The 22,214-nt window shown below is 58.2% G+C and overlaps 2 protein-coding genes across 2 annotated transcripts in view; both read left to right on the top strand.

Annotated features, from left to right (window-relative positions):
* Positions 1 to 675: 675 nt before the first annotated feature.
* Positions 676 to 22,214, top strand: part of ZNF385C (zinc finger protein 385C) — a 28,139-nt gene continuing 6,600 nt past the window's right edge. The window contains exons 1-3 of the mRNA XM_073889493.1: positions 676 to 990; positions 1,556 to 1,807; positions 20,549 to 20,697. Of these exons, the coding sequence (XP_073745594.1) occupies positions 1,558 to 1,807; positions 20,549 to 20,697 (399 nt within the window). The 5' untranslated portion in view covers positions 676 to 990; positions 1,556 to 1,557. The remainder of the gene's footprint in view (positions 991 to 1,555; positions 1,808 to 20,548; positions 20,698 to 22,214) is intronic.
* On the top strand, positions 11,364 to 20,134 carry CUNH17orf113 (chromosome unknown C17orf113 homolog). Its single transcript, XM_025861810.2, has 3 exons — positions 11,364 to 11,448; positions 15,791 to 16,525; positions 17,596 to 20,134. Exons 2-3 carry the CDS (start codon positions 15,983 to 15,985, stop codon positions 19,078 to 19,080), a joined length of 2,028 nt encoding a protein of 675 aa, XP_025717595.2. The 5' UTR covers positions 11,364 to 11,448; positions 15,791 to 15,982; the 3' UTR covers positions 19,081 to 20,134.

Raw genomic sequence — 22,214 nt, 5'->3', positions numbered from 1 at the left:
CTCGAGGTGAAAGAGTGCAGAATGTAGGTGGGGACTCAGTGCAGCCTAGGAGGGGGTCAGCTGCAAGGTGAGGGGAGTAACCTCCCAGGGTGCCCTCTGTGGGCAGGACTGTGCCCTGGACCCCAGACACAGTGCCGGGGAGGTTGGCGTGGCTCTGGCTAGGGACGGCAGGAGTGTGGGGGAGTTGCCCCTCCTCCAGGAGGGGCTAGGGACCTCCAGGAGGGGTATGGAGTTGCCCCCTTCGCTTCCCGCTAGGTGTTCGCGGCGCCACCTGGAGCCTGTCACTGGTACTGCACCCTCGCTGCTCCACCTGGCTTCCGGGATGGCTGCCCCTCAAACCACCAGGCACCGTCGAAAGCCCACGGGTCAGACCTTCCATGTATTAGTTTCCTAGGGCCACGGCAACAAAGTACCACCAACCGGGTGGCCTACACAACAGAAATGTATTGCCTCACAGTCCTGGAAGCTAGAGGTCCGAAATCAAGGTGTCATCAGGGTCGGTTTCTTCAGAGGGCTGTGAGGAAGTCACATGTCCCTGAGCTCGGGAATTCTCTGTCCCCGTGGGGGAGGAGGGAGGCTCAGGCCGGGCCCTCAAGGAGCCACCCCCCTCCCCCACCCGCCCCGTGGGCAGTCCAGGCAGAGAGCGTGCACACAGATCCAGGAAGTGAAAAGGAACACAGTTCAGTGTGAGAAAGGGAGTTGGCAAGCCGAGAAGAGAGCAGGTTAGAGCTGAGGAGTCAGGCAGGAAGGTTCCAGAGAAGGGAGTCGGAACAGGAAGATGGTGTGTGGCAGATGAGGGGCCTGGAGGGGTGGCACAGGCGTGTGTGCGCACGTGTGTGCGAGAGAGAGAGAGAGAGAGAGAGAGAGAGGGAGAGAGGGAGAAGAGGCTGTGTTCAGCCGACGCAGGCAGCAGGGCCCAGGTCGTTACTGAAAATACCAACTGTTGCCACGGCCTGGGTGGCCAACACAGCAAGGGACATCTGGAGCCACGTGGGTCAGGGGTGGGGATGGCTTCACACACTGTCAATGTTTGTGAATGTCACCCGGCCGGGCACTGGGCACAGGGAGTAGGGTTTCTGCAGTCACCCCTCTGGCTAGTGGCTGCAGCAAGCACCACAAGCCTGCCTGTCACAGGACTGTCAGCGCCTGCTGTGAGGCTGAGCATGGGGCCCTGGCTGGGCCCCCCCCCCCCCCCCCCCCCGCCCCGCGCGACTCCCCTAACCTCACTGCTGCCTCCCCCTCCCTGCTCCCCCAGGCCCCAAGGTCCAAGTCTTCCTCTTTGAGCTTTGCTCTGTGGCCGAGTCCCAGGTGTCGGCCTCTCGGGGTGCGGACATTTGTGACAGTCTTCCAGACATCCCTGTATTTTAATGCTGCTTTGTTTGAAATGGACCCCATCACGCTCCCTTTGCCGCCCTTGGGTTGGGGATGTCCAAAAACTGGGGAGTTTCATCTGGGACACAGGGAGCAGGTGTCTCAGGGTCTTGAACCCCTCTTGCTCCTTCTACGTGTTCACAGTACTCAGCCTGTTTACTTGTCTCCCTCTCTCTCTGCTCAGGTATGAAGCGGCCACTGAGCCCCTCTCCCCCGGGTGAGAAGGAGCCCCCCATATCTGGAGCTACAGAGTGCCCCCCTCGGCCTCCAGAACTGCCTAAGCCTAAGCGTGAAAGAAAGCGGCCGTCCTACACGCTCTGCGACGTCTGCAACATCCAACTGAACTCGGCAGCCCAGGCCCAGGTGCACTGTGGGGGGCGCGCCCACCAGCGGCGGCTAAGGCAGCTCAGCTTGGGGAAGACCCCTGCCGGGCCAGGTCAGTGTGGAGGGGCACTGCTCCCACAGGCTCCGTCCGGGCCTCATGAGAGGCTCTGGGTCTGTGGCCTCTCTCTGGGGGGTGTTGGGTCTGGGGTGCCCTCAATGGGGTCTCAGGATTGGAAGTCCCCCTGATACATCTGGACAGCCCTCCATGGGGTCTCTCAGGATCTGAGGGTCTTTAGGACTGAGACTCTGGAAGGCTTTTTGGGATGTGGGAGCTCTCCCTGTGGGGTCTCCTGGGGCCAGAACCCCTAAGCAGCATTTCTCCAGTCTGGAGCCCCCTGGCAGGGATAGCCTTTCTGAGAAGGGGTAGCCTGGGTTCCTGCTCTAGCCTCTAAAGGCTGGGGTCAGCAAGGTGCACAGCACTCCAGCTCAGGGACAGACAGGGGAAGCCCCTCTTCCTTTGGTGGCCGGACTCCTGGCCAGGATTTCTGCCTCTCCCTGGCTGGGGTGACTTTGCAGAGGTTTGGCTGTGAGCACTGAAGGGGCCGCTGGCTACAAGACAGATTTCTGGGGGAAATGGGTGAATGCATTCATGAGGGTGATTCCAGCTGACAGGCACACAGGGGCCATGGGGAAAACTGCGTTTCCCTCACTGTGCTGGGGCCTGGAGACAAATCCCCATCTTACTCCTCACTGTCCTGCTCCAAGATGGAGTCTGTCTTTTGGTCTGAGGCAGACACAAAAAGAGCAGATGAGTGTTGTGGGTGCCACGTGTGGGTACAAAGGAAGAAAGGGTGATTATACCTGGGGACACCAGGAAAGGCCTCTTGGAGGAAGGGGAGACACACTGAGCTTTGGAACAGGGGCATGGAAAGAAGGGACATTGCAGGCAGAGGTCACTGCGTAAGCAAAGGCAGGGGATGGTCGGATGGCCGGTATCAACTCCTCTACCTGAGCTTGGGGCTGGACTCCAAGGGTGTGACTGTCAGTAACGGTGTATCTGACTGTACGGATATTTCTGGAGTGTGTGTGTGTGTCTGTGTTTCAAAAGCCACTCATTCTTTCATTAGCTATTTATAGAAACCAACTATGCAAGCTGCTGTTTGGAGGATTCGTATTTTTACTTTTTTCCAACTTTATTGAGATATTATTGACATATGTGTCAGTTTAAGGTGGACAATGGGATGACTTGATACACCTATATATTGCAAAACGATTACCACCACAAGGTTAGTTAACACCTCCATCCCCTCACATAATTATGACTGTGTGCGTTTCGATAACATTTAACATCTCCCAACTTAAGTGGGAGTTGGCATTGTTAATTATAGTCGCCACGCTGTGCATTCAATCCCCACATCTTATTTATCTGATAGCTGGGAGTTTGTACCCTTTGGCCAACATCTCCCCATTGCCCCCACCCACCAGCCCCTGACCACCACCACTGTAATCTCTATTTCTATGAGACTGACTTTTTTGATTCTTTTTTTTTTTAAAGATTTTATTTATTTACTTGAGAGAGTGACAGAGATAGCAAGAGAGAGCACGAGCTGGGAGGAGAGGGAGAAGCAGGCTCCCCACTGAGCAGGGAGCCCAACATGGGGCTCGATCCCAGGACCCTGGGATCATGACCTGAGCCGGAGATAGCTGCTTAACAGACTGAGCCACCCAGGTGCCCCAAAACTGACTTTTTTAGATTCTGCCTATAACTGAGAACATACGGTATTTGTCGAGGAATTCATATTTTTCAAAGGTGGCATACCGGCCTGTCAAGAAAGAGCTTTCTGAAGACATATGCAGACAGGTTTGTCCAAGATAATAACAGGTTCCAAAGAGCTGGGCAGATAGTGCTTGGAGAAGTCAGAGGCAGAAGGGAATTGACAGAAGTCAGGGAAAGCTTCAGAGAAGTGACGTTGACGTTGGACCTCGGAGACAGAAAGGGAATTCCGGGCAGAGAAAGAGCTAGAGCGAATGCTGTGCCGTCTGAGGCCCATGGCTTTCAGGGAGCAGCGGGTGTGTGGTGGGTGTGGGGGGTGTGACAGACGGTGAGCAGGAACCCCCCTGGGAGGGCCTCACAGCCAGGCTGGGGGTTTAGCCTCTGTCCTGAAGGTGATGGGTGTCACTGAAGGGCTCTGAGCGGGCGTCATTAGTGTTTTTAGATGTCTCTGGCAAGGGGGAAGGGTAAGACTTGGGGGTACCCGAGAAGGAGGAGGACAGAGATTCTAGGGTCTTTTCTGTAGCAGAAGCAACAGGACTCGGTGACGGAGGGATGTGGAGAGGGAGGTGCCCGGGATGACTCCAGCTGAGGTGACGCTGTGCCGGGCAGTGCCATCATCAGGGGGGCACTGATGCGGAAGCAGGGCTGGAGGGCAGTAGCGGGTAGAGAAGGCCAGTCTAGCCTGGCTGCCCCCCCGGCATGGCCTCTTCAGCCCTGCTTCTGGATGGCAGTCCCTGGGGTACAAGCCTCCCTCTCTCCCTTCCCGCCCACCATGCTCCCCTGGAGAGAGCAGGTGGCGTGCATGCAAGGAGAGAAGGCTATAGCACCAGATGTGGCCAGAGACAGGTCGCTCAAGGGGATGGGGACCCCTTCGCTGGGCTTCCCCCTTCCCACAGTCCTCATCCCCAGAGTTCTGGGTAGGTTTGTGGGGACACCAGGAGACGTGATGCCTGCCCCTCCTCTCCAGATTATGAAATGGGAAGAGAGTCACTGTCCCTCCAGTCATCCGTCTGTGCGGGCCCGTGCCAGGATTCTGCGCGGAGGGGTGCTCGGTGCCTGCCCTCGGATATGCACAGTCCAGAGGGCGAAGGCAGCCATGGAGCCAGATCTTTCTAACTGCCCTGCTGAGGAAGGGAGCAGCACTGTGGGAGCATGGGAGGGTGATAGCTGTGCCTAGGGCAGGGATGAAGGGTCCTCAGATTTCTAGGAACCCTGGAATTTGGGGGCCCCGGCTAAGAACCTGTTCTCCATTGGCCTCATTATTTCCTAGTCTACTCCAGGCCACTCCACCCACCCCCATGCATTTCTCCTGTCTCCTTGGCTCTCTGCGAGCTGGGGGTGGGAGAGGCAGCCCCAGCAAGAGGATGCTAGCAACTGCCCTGGGGTGAGGACCGGGGGGGGGGGGGCGGTGAGAGGCCCTCAGCCATGCCGAAGGCCTCTCCCAGCCCTTGGTGGGGACGGGGTCAGAGCAGAGAGCCCTTAGGGTGCAGCTGACCGGGGGCAGCCTTGGCCTCTGAACGAAAGAGTCACACATAGACCTTCAAGAGGCTTGAGGCAAAGTATAAGGAGCCTTTAACACACGGCTCTGTTGCTAGACATGTGAGGTCCCAGGCCTGTGGCAGCTAGGAGGACCACTCGTTTGCTGGGAGGGTGCTGAAGGTGTGGGGGTGGGAAGGCCACTCTGGGAGGCCTCCTGGAGCTGTCACTTTGATTAGGGGTCTGTGGGGCTGGCGGCCTGCACAGTGACAGGCCGTCCCAGGCAGTGAGGCGGGGACCGTGTCCTGCTCATGTCCCTGAGGCCATCCATGGGAGGGGGAGGCTAGGACTCCCCCCTCTCTGAGCCTCCTCGCCAATGCTTGGGTCAGAGGCCTCCTCACTGGGCCACACCTAGGTGAGCCTGGGACACTTGGGAGGGGACACAGGATGGGGAAACGGCAGGTACCCCAGACTTCCCTGATTTCCTGCCCACCTCCCCCTGCCCACCCTCCTCCCTGTTTGTCTCCTACACAGCAGGCCCTTCCATCCTGCAGGAGTGTGTCTGGAGCCATCTTCCCCCACCCCCCCTTCCCTTCCTCCCACAGGGTGGGGTGTGTGGGCACCAGGCACCTCCGCCCCACTAAGGCTGAACGCAGTAACCCTACTGACCACCACACATGCGCACATGCACGCGCACGCACACCCCAAACAATTTAGGGGGTTCTTGAACGTCTACAGAAAGGTTTGCTGGCTCAACCCTCTCAGCCCCAGCCTCTACTGCGGATGCTGGGCCAGCCCGGGGCCCGGGGAACACGGATGCATCTACTGTTTGGGGAGCACGTCCACATGCAGCAAGGCATTCCTTCCTCACCCGGCCACACGCCAGGAGTAGATGGCGGCACTCAGTTCTCACTTTACATTGGGATGTTGGAGCTCAGAGAGTTTAAGCAACACACCCAAAGCCACAAAGCTGGGTTCGGATCCCAGCGTGTCTGACTCGCCTACACTAGGCCTGTTGCTGCTCAGGAGAGCAGCACATATGAAGAGACGTTGGACCTGGATGTTTTAGGAATGCGGAGGAGGGATGGCCGGAGAAGGCATGGCCGGAGAAGGCAGACTGGCTCCCAGATGACTTCATAGTGCTCAGAACCCACGGCCTCTCCTCTGCGTTGTGCCTTGGTATCCTCCACTGAAAAATGGGGAGATGCCAGCCATCCCCCACTTGGCCTCACCTGGCTGGGGAGGGAAGGGGAGACTCCCAAAGCCAATCCCTCCCTTCTCCCTTCTCTTGGCAGGACTGACCCAGCCATACAATTCACCGGCCCCCCCCCCCCCCCCCCCCCCCCACCATCAGCAGTGCAACATGACACCGGAGCAGAGAGAAGGGGATTTTGGAAATGACTTAAGTTCTGAACAGGCCAGGGGGGCCTTGGGTGGGGAGTGCAGAGTAGACACTAAGGGGGACAGGAAAACAGAGATGCACTCAGATGATAATGGATATCAGGGCAAAGATGTGCCTTTCGGGGCGGCCAGGGATCAGAGTGGCGGGTGGAGGCTGTCACCCGCCCTGCACCCTCAGACCTCCCCTAGCTCCTGTTCTAATCAGACCCTCCATCTCCTCTCTGAGTCGTTGACTACACAAGCCTCTTGCTGCATTCTGAGCCCGAGATCAAAGACCTTGAGCTCAGGTCACGCCTGAGTCACCAGCTTGATGAGCTCCTCACCCCCCACACCCCCGCAGATGGATTAATTTCAGTCCCATCAGGAAGCCCTGGAAACCCTCCGGCCTGTCCCCCCCCCCATCGCTTCCGTATCTCCCTGGGCTGCTGATTCCTCCTCAGTGCCCCCCAATCCATCCCGAGGCCTTTGGGTGCATGTTTTGGAGACATTGGGCTCCCCCAAGGCCACTGGTAAGTTCTTCTTGCAGCCTAACCAGCTCCCTCTGCTGCTGTTCTCCTTAAGTGGCAGGTGACGGAAGTGCCCCTTGCTCTCCCTGGACAGCCATCAGGTCCCCCTCCCCCAGGTGTGAACCTGACCATCAGACCCTTCTCCCTACCAGAGACCACCAGGAAATGCAAGGTTGTCTGGGTGGAGAATTAGGGGGCTTAGCTCAGATCCCTGCCCTCAAGAAGACAAAGATTCCATCTGTGTCTGGGTGGGTTAATTAGCCCTGGGCTTGAGTTTCCTTCCTCTCCCCAAACGAGCAACTCCTTCCCCCTAGAGCCTCTTCCTAACAAACCTGTTTTCAGAAGCTGCTGCTGCCAACCCCTCCGCAGACCCTTTGCCGGCTGTACTGGCTGCCCCAGAGATTACAGGTTATTGTCTGGTGGAGACAGGATGCTGAGGGGGTGGGCTGCTAGCGCTGGGCCTGGGCTTGGAATGCCAGACTGGGTCCAGCTGTGGGTTGGCTGCCTCCTCTCCCCCATTCCACCCCTCCCAGCCACCAGGTGCTCAGGTGAGTAGAGAGCTGGCTCTTGGGGGGGGGGGGCAGAGGAGGGGGAGGAAGGAGCAAACGGAGGAGAGCTGAGCCTGGGGGGTAGGGAAGGGTCTGGAGCAGGGGAGCAGTGTCAGAAGTTCTAGCAGATCGAATGAACACCCCCACCCCACCTGGCATTGCCTGGGTAGTAGGTCCAGGTCCAGGTACTGGACTAAGAAGGGCAAGCCCCTGGGGCTCCCTTCCCCCACCACCATGGCCAGTGCTCTGGGATGAAGTGGTCACACCTCTCTGGGCCTCAGTTTCCCCTTCAGCAAAGGGAGGTAAACGTAAAGGGATGGTGGGCCAGAGGTTGAGCAAGGCTGGACAGGGGAACGGGGGCTCCTGCAGCAGCAAGCCCTGAGGCAGGGCTTCAAAGTTCAGCAAGAACTTTCTGGCAGGCTAAGAAGTGTCTGGCAGCACCTCCTTTCTGGAGGTCTCTATAGGCAGGGTCAACTCTGCACTTAAGTACAAGAGGCACTAGACAGGGACTCTCAGGAGGAGGGGGATGGAGGCCACCCCCTGTCCCTAGTCCCCACAGCTGCCCCATTCTCCACCCTTGGGGCAGGAAGTGCTCTGTGCTTTCCACCCTGGTTGGGATGGGAGAAACTAGGGAACAGGCAGCTGCTTCCAGACAAGGGGAGAAAGGGCCCTACAACCGGTGCTTTCCAGCAGGAGCAGGAGTCCCTCCCTCTGCCCTCCCCTCCTGTCTCTCACACCCCCACCCCTTCCCTCTGTCACTCCCTGGCTGGTTTCATTTGCTCCTCAGACGGGCTCAGCGGTGCCTCCAAAGGCGGAGAATGCTCTTGGGTGAGTGCTGAGGAGGCCAGAGCGTGGGGAGGGGGCTCAGACCAGGGTGGGTGTCTCCTCTCCCTGCCCTAACCTTTTCCTGCCATTGTTGGCCCCCAAAAGTTGTCTGTGGAGAGATTCTGGTAGCCATTTGACTCTTGGTACCTTCTCCCAGGTCCAGGGCTGGGCAGGGGAGCCCCCACGGTGGCTGGGAACAAAGGCACGGGGGGGGGCGGTGGAGGGCAGGACTGGTCAGGAAACTGGAGGCGCACCCGGCAGGAGGGAGGTGGGCTACACTTTGGGGCAGATGCATGTTTGAGGAGCCTGTGCCAGAGGTTCCTTGTATCAAATCCTACCTTCAACTGCCTCTGAGGGGCTGCCAGGAGCCTCCAAGGAGGGTGGGGGGGTGGGGCTGGGGGGACTGTTTAAGAGGGAGTCATTACTTCAGCAGAGAGAGAGAGAAGTGGACAGAGGGAGACAGGCAGAAATCTGGGTGGCTCCTATCTGAGGCCCAGCCACTGCACTGGGGTCCACACCAATGCCCGCCACCTTTATCTGTGGTCTCCTGGCTCACCTCTCCACACAGGGGTTACCTGACACTCCTTGAGGGAGACAGCCATTACCTTTTAAGAGGTATTTTTGGGAACCCCTTCCGTAAGGGCAAGGGCAGGTGGCTGGAGGGCTGTCTCAGAGTTCTTCTTGTGGCTGGTCTTGGGGGTCTTCCTCCAGCTCGGGGAGGGGGGCTCTGGAGAATGTGGGAGCATTCTGGCCATGGTGGGAATCCTAAGCCAACCGGGGAGTGAGCATACAGATCTTGGATCAACCCCCCAGTCCCTGCATTTGGCTCTCTCTCCCTGCTAGATTCCCATTTTCTTCAGAGTTTGGTTTCCTCTGTGATAGGAAGGGCAGCTTTACTATTTGAGGTGTGTGTGTGCGTGTGTGCGCCCCTCAGGGAGGGCCCTCCCATCTGCCCCTATGACTTGTGGTGGGGCAAGAGACAGAGACTCTGGGTCTGGCTACATGAGCTTGTGTGTGTATCTGATGCATCTAATTTTGTAAGAGAGGGTGCATGCACACACCGACCTCTGGGTAACTGTGTCTGTATATAGATCTTTGTGTCGATGCCTCTTTTTGTGATGGTGTGTGCTGCGGTTTCATATCATCTGTATATGCCTTACTGGGGGCCTGGGGTTCCTCATGTGTCTGTCTGTCCCTCTGGGTGTACACGATCTTTGTGGATCTTGCCTGTCTGTGTGTACGTGCACGCTTGTGTGTGGCCTCTGGGCCGTCCTTTGCCCCCAGCCGGCATGGGCGTCTGTCCATTTCTGCATGGGTACCACCTCTGTATATGCACACATCGGTGTGCCTAGATGGTCTCATCACGAGGAGGTGTGTGAGAGTGTGTGCCTTGGCGTTTGCGACTTGCCATCTGTGGGTGCCTGTGGATTGCAGGCTGTGTGTCTCTGTGCGCTTCTGTGTATCTTTCCAAGTGACGGCTAAACAGCAGGATGAGGTTTGCCCAGATCCTCTCCCTTAGGTGGCAGCCAGAGTGATGTTAATTCATAAGACACCTGCTTTGTGCCCCTGCCCCAGCCTCAGTTAGACCCCGGAGGGTGGCCTCTTTTCTGCCACTCTGTCTAGTTTGTGTTTGACCAGAGCAACAACCTACCCTCTTAAGGCAGTCATCCAATGAGCCGTGGGTCCCAGCTGTGGACCCCTGGCCAGGGTTGAGAAGGGAGGGACTTAGCCAGGGTGTTCTGCTGCAAAATGCCATCACAGAAGACCCCTCCGCCCCCATATACCTGACCCTTTCATGGGTGCCGGGCTGTGTGGTACCCTCCTGGGGCAGGTTTTGGGTCTGCGGTGTCTCCCTTCATTTGAGTGTACCCACAAGCCAGGCGGTCATGTGTGTGTGCATGTGCCATGACTCATGCATCATCCCAGCAGCGGGGGGGGGGGGGGGGGGGGGGGGGGGGGGGGGGGGGGGGGGGGGGGGGGGGGGGGGGGGGGGGGGGGGGGGGGGGGGGGGGGGGGGGGGGGGGGGGGGGGGGGGGGGGGGGGGGGGGGGGGGGGGGGGGGGGGGGGGGGGGGGGCAGGGTTCACGGTGAATGTCAGCGGCAGACGGTGGGCGGCACAGAGCAGTGCGGTGTGAAGGGTGCTGGGGGAGTTCCCAGAAGCCACCGGAGAGGTCCTGACCTCAAATCAACGTGTGCCCTAGGCCTTGTGTGGGAGAAAAGTGTACCCAACTAGGGAGGGTGGTGCGGCTGGAAGACATTTCTGGATGACTGTGTTGATGGGAAGGGGAGACTAAATCACCAAGTGCCGCAGCACCCCCTCTTCAAACAGCCTCCACACCTAGCTCCTTTGTTCCTCAGACCCATCCCTGCCCTGCCCTTTCCTCCTCACCCAGCTGTAATTCCCACTTCACAGAGGGAGGAAGCTGAGGCTCATAGGTAAGTGTCTAGCCCAAGGCCTCAGAGTTCAATGTCACTGGAGCCCCACTGCAGGCCTCTGGACTCCAGATCTGGGAGGGATGGCCGGCCACAATTCCACATTCCTCCACCTTCTCCTCCCCCCCACCTGGGAACCCACACAGGGAACCCCTCTCCTGAGGTTCCCCACCAGGTTCAGAAGGTCAAACTCCGCAGTACTCCCTGCAGAGCCTTCCAGCAGCAGGCACCGCCCCCTCCCCTCCATACTTCCACTCTGCCTTGACCTTTGTGAACCTGCACTGCACTTTCAACTTCCCCATGGTGGCTGAGCCAGGCCCACTGCCTGGGATGCCCTACCCCTGGTAAAACTTTACTTACCCTGCAGTGAAACCTAATAGACTCTCCCCGCAGACCGTAGGCTTCCCCCCTGGTCCCCTGTGGTCCCAAAGCATTTCGCCGGTGCCTCCCTAGCGCTCTGTTTGACTCTCACCTGGGAGCTCTCACCTGGGAGCTCCTCTAGAACGGGCGGGTGCCCGTGACGAATGAATGACCCTGTCCCTCCTGCTGGCGGGACACCCTTCCGGTGGTCTCACCTCCGTCGCCCCCGCTGCCTGCCGAGCGCGCGCGCAGGGGGGACGGCCGTGCCAGGTGAGCCCCAGGGCGCCGCCGCCCTGCCCGCCAACCCGGCCGTCGCCGGCTGCTGGCGCATCTTCGCCCCGGTTACCGCTAGTGGCTGCTGTCGCTCAGTGGAGCCCAAGGAGACCGCGGCCAGAGCGTCCACCGCGCAAGATGGTGGCTCCCGAGTCTCCGTGAGTGTGTGCGGCGGGCGCGGTGCCCGGGCCGGGCGGGGCGCCCCCTCCCGGAGCTTCCGGCCGGGGGGGGGGCGGGCGACAGGTGGGCGCGCTGCGGGCGGGGCAGCAGAACGGGGGGGAGGCGGGGGCCTCCGGGACCTTCGAGAGCTCCCCCACCACACGCCCCCCTGAGGAAGTTCCCCAGCCCTCCGTGTCCTGGCCCGGGGCGAGCAGGGAGCTCTCACCTCGCTGGTCCTCCGCCCCGGAACATGGATCCCCCTAGGGGCTCCCCAAGGGGCCTGGGGGCGAGGCTGGGGACCGCCACCCTGGGGCCACATAAGCTCTGTGTTTGAGGCTGACCTGCCAGGGTGGAGTTGGGACCGGAGACCAATACACAGTCACCCCAGGAGCCCCACAAGTTGTGGCGGCTCACGTCTAGGTGGCCAGGGTGCAGAGCGGTGTGGCGGACCTGGGTCTGACAGGTGCACTGCCCTGGTCAGCCTTGGTCACATAGTCACATTTTATTTACAGCCCACCCCGTCCAGCCTGGTTCCCTCAGGCTGAGGTAACTTTGGCTGGGTTGTTTTAGAGTAGCGCTGTCCAAGAGAACTTTGTGGGATGAAGTCAGTGGTCTCTGTCTGGGCCATTTCATACAGTAGCCCGTGGCTATCAAGAACTTGAAATGTGGCTAGCGAGACTGAGGAATTCTACAATGTTTTTCTAATTCTGATTAATTATAAACAGCCACATGTGGTTACTAGCTACCATATCTGACACTGCAGTTTCAGAATCCATCTTCCCATGCATCCTTCCTACCTACTCTTTTGTTCTTTGATCAAAAACATCCTAGGTCACATAGTAATTTTATCCCTCTGCAGAATGGGGCAGGATAGCCAGTTCTAGGTATACGGAAAGGAGCTGACAAACTTCCAAAGGGTACCACCTTGGAATTGCACCTCCTCCACATTCTAAGATCCTTTGGGTGGTGAGCTAGACAGCGTCACAGAATCATGGGATCTTGGGAGGAAAGGAGGTCAAAGGCAGCTGTTTTAGCCACCCAACAGGTGCCCAAGACACCACTCCATTGTTCTCTCTGCTTGAAAGCTGGTGGTCCCTTATTCATTCACTCCCCAAATTTTGTGGAGCACCTGCTGGGTGCCAGGCAGCATTCCCTTCTGTTCAGATGTGAACAAGTTAGTTACCTTTCCTGCCCTCAGGAAGCTTACATTCTTGAGAGAGAGTAAGAAGAAGGAGAAGGAGAGAGAAAGAGAGAGCGTGCCATGCAATAGAAATGCAGAGAAAATAAGCAAATTTGTAAACCGTGAGGAGTACAATGGAGGGAACAAACAGGAAATAGTGACAGAAAAGAAAAGGACCTCCTGGGAAGGGACAGAGAAGTCTCCTTGGAAGAGGGGACCAAAGGGGAAATGAAATAGGCAAAGTGTTGAGAGGAGGTGGAGACATTCTGGAAGCGGGTACAGCATGTGCAAAGGCCCTGGGGACAGGAACCTGGCACTCTGGAGGAACTGAGGAAAGGCCGAAGTAGCGGGAAGGGGAGAGAGGCACAAGTGGCCACCAGAGAGGTCAGCAGTGCCAGACCTCGAAAGGGATCCTGCCCCTGGCCTCAGACAGCAAGAAGTCACAGAGGGGTTTTAAGCAGTATGTTTTCAAAAGCCCCCTCCAGCTCTTATTGGTCCAGATGGCTCAGAGAAGGGTAAGAGTGGAAGCCCAGAGTGCCATCAGGAAGTGACTGCCGTAGTCCAGGCAAGAGATGCAGGTGCCCTGGACAAGGCTGGTAGCAGCGGCATGGAGAGACAAGACAGGTTACAGGCAGATTGTGGAGGGTGAACCGACAGTACCTGTGGATAGACCAGCTCCGGGATATGGGAGAGAGCAGGGGCTGGAGGGGCAGCTTTCTGGCCAGAGCACCTGGGTAGGAGAGCAGGCGTTTCCTGAGCTGGGGATGACTGGGAGAGGAGCCTATCTGTAGGGACAGATCAACAGTTCCATCTAGACAAGCCAGGAAAGTGGTTGGATGGAGAGGTGTGGCACCCAGAGGAATGGCTCCGGCTGGGGTGGTTTATTTCAGGGTGACCAGCAGACATGGTTCTGAACTTTTGGGACAGTTTTAGGTTAGGAAGAGGAGGAGAAGATGACATCAGAGGCGGAGGGGTGCTGATGGAGGAAAGGAAAGCTGGGAGACATAGGGTCTTGGAAGCCAAGAGAAATGCATGTTTCAAGGAGGGTGGGGTGAGCAGTCCCAAATGCCACTGAGAGCCTAAGGGAAGAGGAGTGATGAGTTTCACTGCAACAGGCAATAGGGAGCACCTTCCCTTGCACTGAACAGGATACCCCTGGCCTTCTGTTCATCTGCCCTTTACTTATCCACTAAGTGCTAGGTTCCATGAAGGGTGCTGGGCATATCAGGAGGACAAGACAATCACTGCTTTCTCAGAGCCCAGTCATCTAACCAGTAGCCTTAGAAACAGGCAGTTCTTTCATACAACCCAAATCAGTCCTTCCATTCTCTTAAACAACAAGCTTTTGCTCAAAGGCATCTTCATGCCGAGCCCTCTACAGGGGCTTAGGGATCCCAAAATGAACAAACGTGATCTTGGCCTTCTAGGAACCAAGTGCAGAGACACGTTAGAGAATCCCTGAGTTTACCATATTGTATTATCAAGACCCACACCCAGAGAATTATGGGAGACTAGAGGACAGGCACCAGCCCCAGTTGGGGGGATCCGGGTGGCAGAGGGGATGCAGAGCTGCTCTCCAGGAATGAATGGGAATTAGCCAGGGAGGAGGGATAGGAAATTCCAGGCACAGAGGATGAAGGCAGGAGCAGAGTAACAGCTGGGTGTGGGGTGGGGAATGGTGAGCCTCTGGAGCAGCCAGGAGCACTGGGAGGCTGAGGAGGACCTCGATGGCTCATGGTGAGGTGTGTGGATTCAGGCAACCACTTAGGACAGCGGTGAAGAGGTGGAAGCAAGGGAGTGGGCTGTGTGTGAGCTGGCTCTCTGGATGCTGAGGGAGGGACACATTTGGGGGGTGTGACTGCAGAGGTGGAGGCAGATATATAATCCAGGTGAGACAGTGCAGGCCAGAGTCTCAGCTTGGCCTTTGGGGGCAAGTGGATGTAGATTTTTTTTTTTTTAAGACTTTTCATTTTCTTAACAGGACCTTTTTTTTTTTTTAGATTTTATTTATTTATTTGAGAGAGAGAGAGAGAGACTGAGCATGAGTGAGGGGTGGGGAGCAGAGGGAGAGGGAGAAGCAGGCTCCTCACTGAGCAGGGAGCTGGATGCGGGGCTCGATCCCAGGACCCTGAGATCATGAGCTGAGCCGAAGGCAGACGTGTAACCGACTGAGCCACCCAGGCGCCCCTGGACGTAGGTTCTAACTCTGCCTCAGCCACTTTCTGCTTGTGGAACCTTGAGCAAGTCACTTAAGGTCCCCCAGCCTTGGTTTCCTCCTCTCCAAAATGAGGAGGTTACCACCCTCAGAGAGTACTTGCAGGAGTAGTCTTGGTCTTCTCATGGAGCCCCTGCAAAGTCCTTAGCACAAGGCCTGATGCGGTTCCCACTTGACAAAGGGTAGTTACTGCTGTCATGACGAGTGGGCATCTAGGGGACAGGGCTGAGGGACAGTAAGGAGGTAGAGGTGGCTGGTTTTGGCCGTTGTCAGGACGTGGCCTCTGGTCCTGAACGGCTCACCTGGCCTCGTGCCTGGGGTGGTAGAAGAGTGAGCAAGGCACAGGTGGCCAGCTAGCCCCTTCAGTCTGGGGCCCACCCCCACTTCTAGGCTTCTTTACCCAGCACCACACTATCAGGGTGCGTGTGTGTGTGTGAGTGTGCCCACGTATAGGTTTAGGGAAGGGAGGCCCAGTGAAAGCGAATGCCATTCTTTGGCCCCGTGGCTCTGGGAGCTCAGCTTTGTGCTAATAACTTCATTCTCATGAAATAAATGATTGTGGACTGAAGAGACTGGCCATCCTTGAATGAGGAGTCAAGGTCCGATCCTGGCTCAGTTACAGATTATTCACGAGCCCTGGGAACTGCTGTCACCTGGACTCAGTTGCACAGATGGTGCCAGTCTTTCCAGAGCCGAGTTCAGCCATGCTTCAACAGTCAAAGCCCATCAGGCCTCCCCGGATGGAGGGAGACCCTCAGAGTGGGCTGGGGCCCCCAGGCCTCCCCCCACTTTGGATGACATTCTGTGGCCCTTGGCATGACCCCACCCATTCCAGTAGCCCTTCCCAGTTAGGTGCTGTGCCCCGGTCAGTTGGGGAGTGCTCTGTGGGCAGCATGAACCCACGGTGGACCCTCTAACACCTCTCCCTTGTCTCTTTCATCTCCAGTCTCCCACCGGAGGAGCAGGAATAAACTTTCCCAGCTAAGTTAGATGGATGGTCCCCATTAGCCCAGCGTGCTCCCCTCCTGCCTTCCCCACCAACTTCCATTGTCAAGGGAGGTGCCGCGGTGTGTAGGGGGAGGCTGGGGGGCCAGAGCACTTGGGTGGGGGTTGGGGGTGCCCTGCCCCTCGAGCAGGAATGGTGCCCCCAGGGAAGAAACCCGCAGGAGAGGCCTCCAACTCCAACAAGAAGTGCAAGCGTTACTTCAACGAGCACTGGAAAGAGGAGTTTCCCTGGCTGGACTTCGACTATGAGCGGAAGTTGATGTTTTGCCTCGAGTGTCGCCAGGCCCTGGTGCGGAACAAGCATGGCAAAGCGGAGAATGCCTTCACCGTGGGCACCGACAACTTCCAGCGCCATGCCCTGCTGCGCCACGTGACCTCGGGGGCCCACCGCCAGGCGCTGGCCGTCAACCGGGGCCAGCCCACTTTTGAGGGCCACGCCGAGGGAGGAGGGGCCTACCCAGATCTGGAGACGCCCCCCACCTCCAGGAGCGTCAAGATGGAGGTGGACCCGGCCAAAGTGGCCGTGCTGACCACGGTGTACTGCATGGCCAAGGAGGATGTGCCCGACGACCGCTGCTCCGCCCTGCTCGAGCTGCAGAGGTTCAACCTGTGCCAGGCCCTGCTGGGCACAGAGCATGGCAACTGCTACAGCCCCAGGAGGGTGAGGGACATGCAGGTGGGTGGCGGCCAGAGGTGTGGGGGAGGGCTTGAGGAGGGAGGACATCCAGCCCTCTGGGCACAGCACCAACATTCCAGGCCCCCGGGCAGGAGCCAGAGAGCTTCATTCATACCTTCACCCAGCAGAATCTTTCACTGAGCCATGCTCTGTGCCAGGCCCTGGGCCAGCTGCTGGGGGCACCGCCACGAAGAGGCCAGACCAGGCCCTGTCCCCAGGGGTGGGGCAGAGGGGCTTTCCCTCCCAGCAGAGGCCAGAGGTTGCAAGCTGGGTAGCCTGGGGGCTTGACTGGCCCACAGATGTATTTTGTTGATTTTCACAGTGTTTTTGGAAAACCTCACTTAGTTTCCAAGTTAAAAAAAGAGAGAGAAAGATTACATATGAAAATGTGGGTTTGTGACTTCTGAAAAGCTAGGTCCCTGTGCTCTCAGGGCATGAAGAAGACCCACGGCTTCTCCATTCCTTTTGGTGTATCCCTGGCCCACATCAAGCCCAGTACCATCCACGTGGCCCCTCGGGGCATGCAAGTTGCAGTTCTGTCCTAGGTACCAGGTGTATGAGTCCTAGGGACTTGCGTGAGGGTGGGGGAGTTAGATCTCATCCTACAGACAGCTGACACACGGACAAACAGAGCACACAGTTGGGGCTCTACGTAAATGGGAGGAAACATGTCTATGAGTTAATTCCTGAGCGCACAGTGGAGAGAGACTCCCAGGAAGAGGAACCGGGGCCATGCTGTAGAAACACACACAAAATGCTGCAGGATCTTTATGGTTCCTCAAGCAGTTTTACACTTATAAGCACAGCCACAGAAAGTTACATTTTTAATTGACAACAACCTTTTAAGGAGCTGAGAGGCAAGTAGTAGCCTGATTTCAGAGCTGAAGCAACTGAGGCTCAGAGAGGTGAAATGACTTGCCCAAGGTCACCCAGCCAGTAAGCAGCCAAGCCAGGATTGGTCTGTCTGCCTGCCCCCGAGGCCTGTGCCCTTTCTGTGTTCGGTACTGCTACCTCCCCTGCTCAGGACAAGCCTAACTCTGTCCCTCCCTTTCTCTCCCTGGCTGTCCCAGGTGGCCATTGCCAGTGTCTTGCACACAGAGGCCTGCCAGCGCCTGAAGGCATCCCCGTATGTAGGGCTGGTGTTGGACGAGACCAGGGACTGGCCTGAGTCCCACAGTCTGGCCTTGTTTGCCACTTCGGTGTCCCCCTGTGATGGCCAGCCGGCTACCACGTTCCTGGGCAGTGTGGAGCTACAGGAGGGTGATGCCACTGCTGGCCAACTCCTGGACATCCTGCAGGCCTTCGGTGTGTCTGCAGCCAAGCTGGCCTGGCTCAGCTCGAGCCTCCCCAGTGACCGCCTCGGGCACGTGGGCCCACAACTCCGCGCTGCCTGCCCACTGCTCACCGAGCTACACTGCCTCCCCGGCCGGACAGATCCTGAGCCCCCGGCCTACCTAAGTGAATATGAAAGTGTGCTGGATGCCCTATTCCGCCTCCATGGTGGCCCCAGTTCCCACACGGTCCCCGAGCTCCGGGCGGCACTGGACCTTGCTGCTGTTGACTTGGCGGGACCCCGGCCAGTGCCCTGGGCGTCCTTGCTGCCTATCGTGGAAGCAGTGGCTGAGGCTTGGCCTTGCCTGGTGCCCACACTGGAGGCCTCTGCCCCAGCCTCCCCTACAGCGAGGGCACTGGCCCTCGCCCTGCGCCAGTTCACCTTCGTGGCCTTCACCTACCTGCTGCTGGACACTCTGCCCACCGTGCAGAAGCTCGCCCTTGTCCTGCAGCCAGAAGAGCCAGACTTGGCCTCGCTGCAGCCCCTGGTGATGGCGGCCGCGGCCTCCCTCCAAGCGCAGCGCAGCTCGGGTGGGGCGCGCCTCCAGGGCTTCCTGCAGGACTTGGCTTCCTCCGGCCCCGACTTGGGCGGTGGGTGCTGCACCTACCGTGGCGTGGAGCTGGTCGGCTACTCCGAGGCTGCCGTGCGGGGCTTGGAACGGCTGCGGGGGGCCTTCCTGGACTCCATGCGGAGGGGGCTGTGGGACTCCTATCCCGGGCCCTCGCTGGACGCCGTGGCCGCCTTCGCGGCGATCTTCGACCCGCGCGGTTACCCGCAGGCACCCGAGGAGCTGGGCGCGCACGGCGAGGGAGCGCTGCGGGTGCTGCTGCGCACCTTCGCCCCCGCCGTGGTGCGCCAGCGGGCGCTGGGCGACTTCGCGCTCTTCAAGCGCGTGGTGCGCAGCCTGGGGCGGCTGGGCCCGCGGGCCCTGTGCGCCAAGCTGGCGTGCGCTCGCTCTGAGCTGCACGAGCTCTTCCCGGACTTCGCCGCCCTTGCCGCTCTAGCCTTGGCGCTGCCCGCGGGCGCCGGCCTCCTGGACAAGGTGGGCCGCAGCCGGGAGCTGCGGTGGTGGGGGCAGAGCGGGGCCGGGGAGGGCCGGGGCGGCCCGGCGGTGAAGATCGCCGTGGACGGGCCGCCGCTGCACGAGTTTGACTTTGCGCTGGCCGTGGAGTTCTTGGAGAGTGGGTGGGCGGAGGGGCTCCTGGGGTCGCAGCTCCCGTGAGGGAGGCCGCCTTCCCTCCGCCCAGTCAGCCTGGGGCCGGGGGCGCTAGTCTAGGGGGCCAAGGCGGATCTGACTGAGCTACACCCAAGCTGACCGCCTCACCGTGGCCTCCCACCCACCTGCTCCGGGCTTCCTCCGCTCGGTGCCGAGTACTGACCGTGCCCGGTGGGCTGTGGAGGAAGGGCTGCGTCACGGGAGGCCTGGGCAAGCCGGCAGACATGCTAGGTTTGGGGGCACCCTCAATATCGCTTCTGCCCTTGCCAGAGTTTGGTGAGGAGTAGCTCACCTTTTTCCGTCTGGACCAAGCCCAGATTTGGGCCCTAGAAAAACTGAAGAGTCTTGGAGGGAGAGAGGAAGACTGGGTCTCAGGAATTGAGGGACTGAGGGAAAGGAGAGGGGGTTCTTGGCTGTTAGCTCCCCCGCTGGCAGCATCTCTTCTCTTCAGATAGAACTGGAGAGGAGATGACTTCCTTGTTTTTGACACACAGCACAACACCCTCTCTGTGCACAAGCTACCAGTTCAAGGGAGGTAGTGGTGCCCTACCTCCCCTGCCCACTGCGTGAGACTCTTCTGCATATGGCTGTGTATATAGACATATACATCTATCAATGTAAAATAAATCTATCTTGCATATTGTTAACACACAAAAAATCTGAAAGGACTTCTTATGGTTTTGCAATGACAGGGTCCAGAAAAGTCCCGATGGACTGGATTTATTTCTAATTCTTTTCTTCCTCAGAGTCTGGTTGCTCCCCAAAGTTCCTAGCCTTCCCCTGCCCTTGCCTCAGACCTTTAAGACCAAAGACCCTAAAACCACGTGGCTGGACCGGCCAGCTCTGAGGACCAGCCTCAGGCCTGATCCAGGGGTTAGAGGGCTTTTTGCCTTCTGGAAGGAGTTGGGGCCTCACCAGAGCTAGGGAACAACATCCCTTCAGATTCCAACAGGTTTCCCCGTCTTCTCTGTCAGCCCTTGCAGTGAATGATGTGGGGATCAGGAGGGGGGCAGTTAGTGAGAGGGGAGGGGGCTGGCCTTTCCCCAGGTCCCCTGGGTTTGGGTTTAACTTGCAATAAATGGAAACCCAGTACATCACACAGTCTCCATGGTGTGTGGGGTGTGTGTGTGTGTGTGTGTGTGTGTGTACTCCTCTGCTCCTCCCTTGGCCTGATTCCCAGCTGGGTTCATTGGGGCCCTCGGGCTGCCTCTGGAGGGGATAGGAGGGGCATCCTTCGGGGCTGGGAACTGAGAACTGTGGTCTCCCTGCTTCTGCTCCCCCCACTGTGGAGAGGAGAGGCACCGAAATGGGCTGTGAGTGCCCCGGGCTTAGCCAGTGCTGCTTTGTGAAGAGGGAGACAGTTTCTGCCCTGGCTCCACATCCAAGAAGCCCATCAGTCTCTTTTTCTGGCTGTGGAGGTCACTGTGAGCCTTGTGGCTCCCCATTTCAGACCCTGCCCTTCTTCCTCCTGCAGCAGGCCCGGCCTCCAGTGCCCCCAGCCCCCTGCTGGCCTCCCTGCCCCTGCCTGCCAGGCCTCTGCAGCCCCCGCTGGACTTCAAGCACTTGCTCGCCTTCCACTTCAATGGCGCCACCCCGCTCAGTCTCACCCCCAACTTCAGCACGGTACGGGCTGGGCTGGTGGGTGGGGGCATGCGGCCGAGCTTGGGGGTGGGCAGGGAAGGTGGGTACGGAGGGGCTGGCTCTTGGAAGCTGGGTATAAGTAGGAGCAACATCCCCAAGAGTGACTGGGCATTCCCAAAACAGGGACCCCTGGGTCCAGGTTTCCCCGAGACCAAAGAATGAGGATGGTGTCACCCCCTTCCCCCCGGTAATGACTGCTGGGCCTGTGGCCTGGAGGTTACACTTGAGTTTTTGTAGAGGGACATCTGTATGTCTGGGGTGTGCCCTTCTGTTTTAGTTTATGTTTCTATGGGTCTTTGATACTTGTGGATGTGTGTGTAAACAACTCTTGCGCCTTGGTAACTGTATGTAATTAATGTATGTGCCCGTGTCTCTGAGAGATTTTTTCTCTTTGTGTTGACTCTACGTGTTTGGTGTGTGTCTCACCTCTGAGTGTGTGTGTGTGGGGGGTTGGGTGATTGTGAGTGTGTCTGTGAAGTGTGCCATTTGTACTCCTGTGGGTCTGCATTTTTCTGCATGGCTCTGTGATTCGTACCTGCCTGTAGGCTTCTATGCTCTGTGTCTCTGTATTTCCACACGTGCGTGTGTGTGAATGACAGGTGCAGGGAGCATGAATTTTACTTCACTATAAGAAGTACCCCCCCTTTCTTTAATTCTGAAACATCAGATGTAATCATCAAGGAGCCCCAGCCCATCCTGACAAGACGGTGGGAAATTCAGTCTCCGTCACCCTTAGGAGTCCCTCCCTTTCTAACCTCCAGCGTCGCACAGAGGCCCACAGGAGCCTGAGCCATTTGGGAAGGGTTCCCTGTTGTTTGGTCCTCTCCGTCACTTGCTGACGCACCATGCACACAGTCCCTTGGGAGTGGGTACAGCTTCTGTTGCCCGCCTCTCTGGGGGCCCTGCAGGCCATGCTCCTGTCCCCTGCCTGCCCCCAGCCCCAGGTGCTGTTAGGTGAGGGTTAGACCCTCGTTCTGTTCCCTAGGGAGTTTCTGAAACCATGCTTTTCTCTCAAAGCCTCTGTTCTCTTCTCTCAGGGAGGTCTGGAAAGTTCCTCTTGATAAGCAAGCCCAGACAACTGCTTTTGGTCCAACAAGCAGCCCCTGAGGAAAGGAAACATAAAGGCTTGGTTTGATAGAAGGAAAAAAAAAAGTTAAAATAAGGAAGAGGGGGAAAAAAAACCCCACATAAATTAATATACCAAAGAAATAACCCTACGACTCAGGGAACCGTCTGGCCTGCACGTGCTGCAACCTGCCCCTTCCCGGCCCCCCACCTGCCCTGGCCATGCCCTCACTCCCCCCTCGGGCCCTGTGACAGTGGCAGAGCTGAAAAGATAAGCCTTCTCCCCGCCAGCCCACAGGCCCAGCACAAGGCTGGGTTATGGGAGAGGATTTCCAACAGAGAGACTCTTTGTCCCGTCCCTGTTTCTCCCTGCCCCCAACTCTGTCCCAATAGTGATTTTTGTGAATAAGGAAAAAAAAAAAACCCAAAGCAGA

Source organism: Callorhinus ursinus, unplaced genomic scaffold (assembly GCF_003265705.2).
Source record: "Callorhinus ursinus isolate GAN/ISIS: 27379988/994484 unplaced genomic scaffold, GSC_fseal_2.0 scaffold108, whole genome shotgun sequence".
NCBI classification, from domain to species: Eukaryota; Metazoa; Chordata; class Mammalia; order Carnivora; family Otariidae; genus Callorhinus; species Callorhinus ursinus.
Note: the sequence above shows the minus strand (reverse complement) of the source record. Positions and strands in the feature narration are given on the sequence as shown.

What these genes read in the sequence shown, in the direction of transcription:
- CUNH17orf113 (XM_025861810.2), top strand. Translation starts at nt 15,983, where the DNA reads ATGGTGCCCCCAGGGAAGAAACCCGCAGGAGAGGCCTCCAACTCCAAC. An exon ending in GGAGGGTGAGGGACATGCAG is followed by an intron (nt 16,526 to 17,595) that starts GTGGGTGGCGGC and finishes TGGCTGTCCCAG; the next exon opens with GTGGCCATTGCCAGTGTCTT.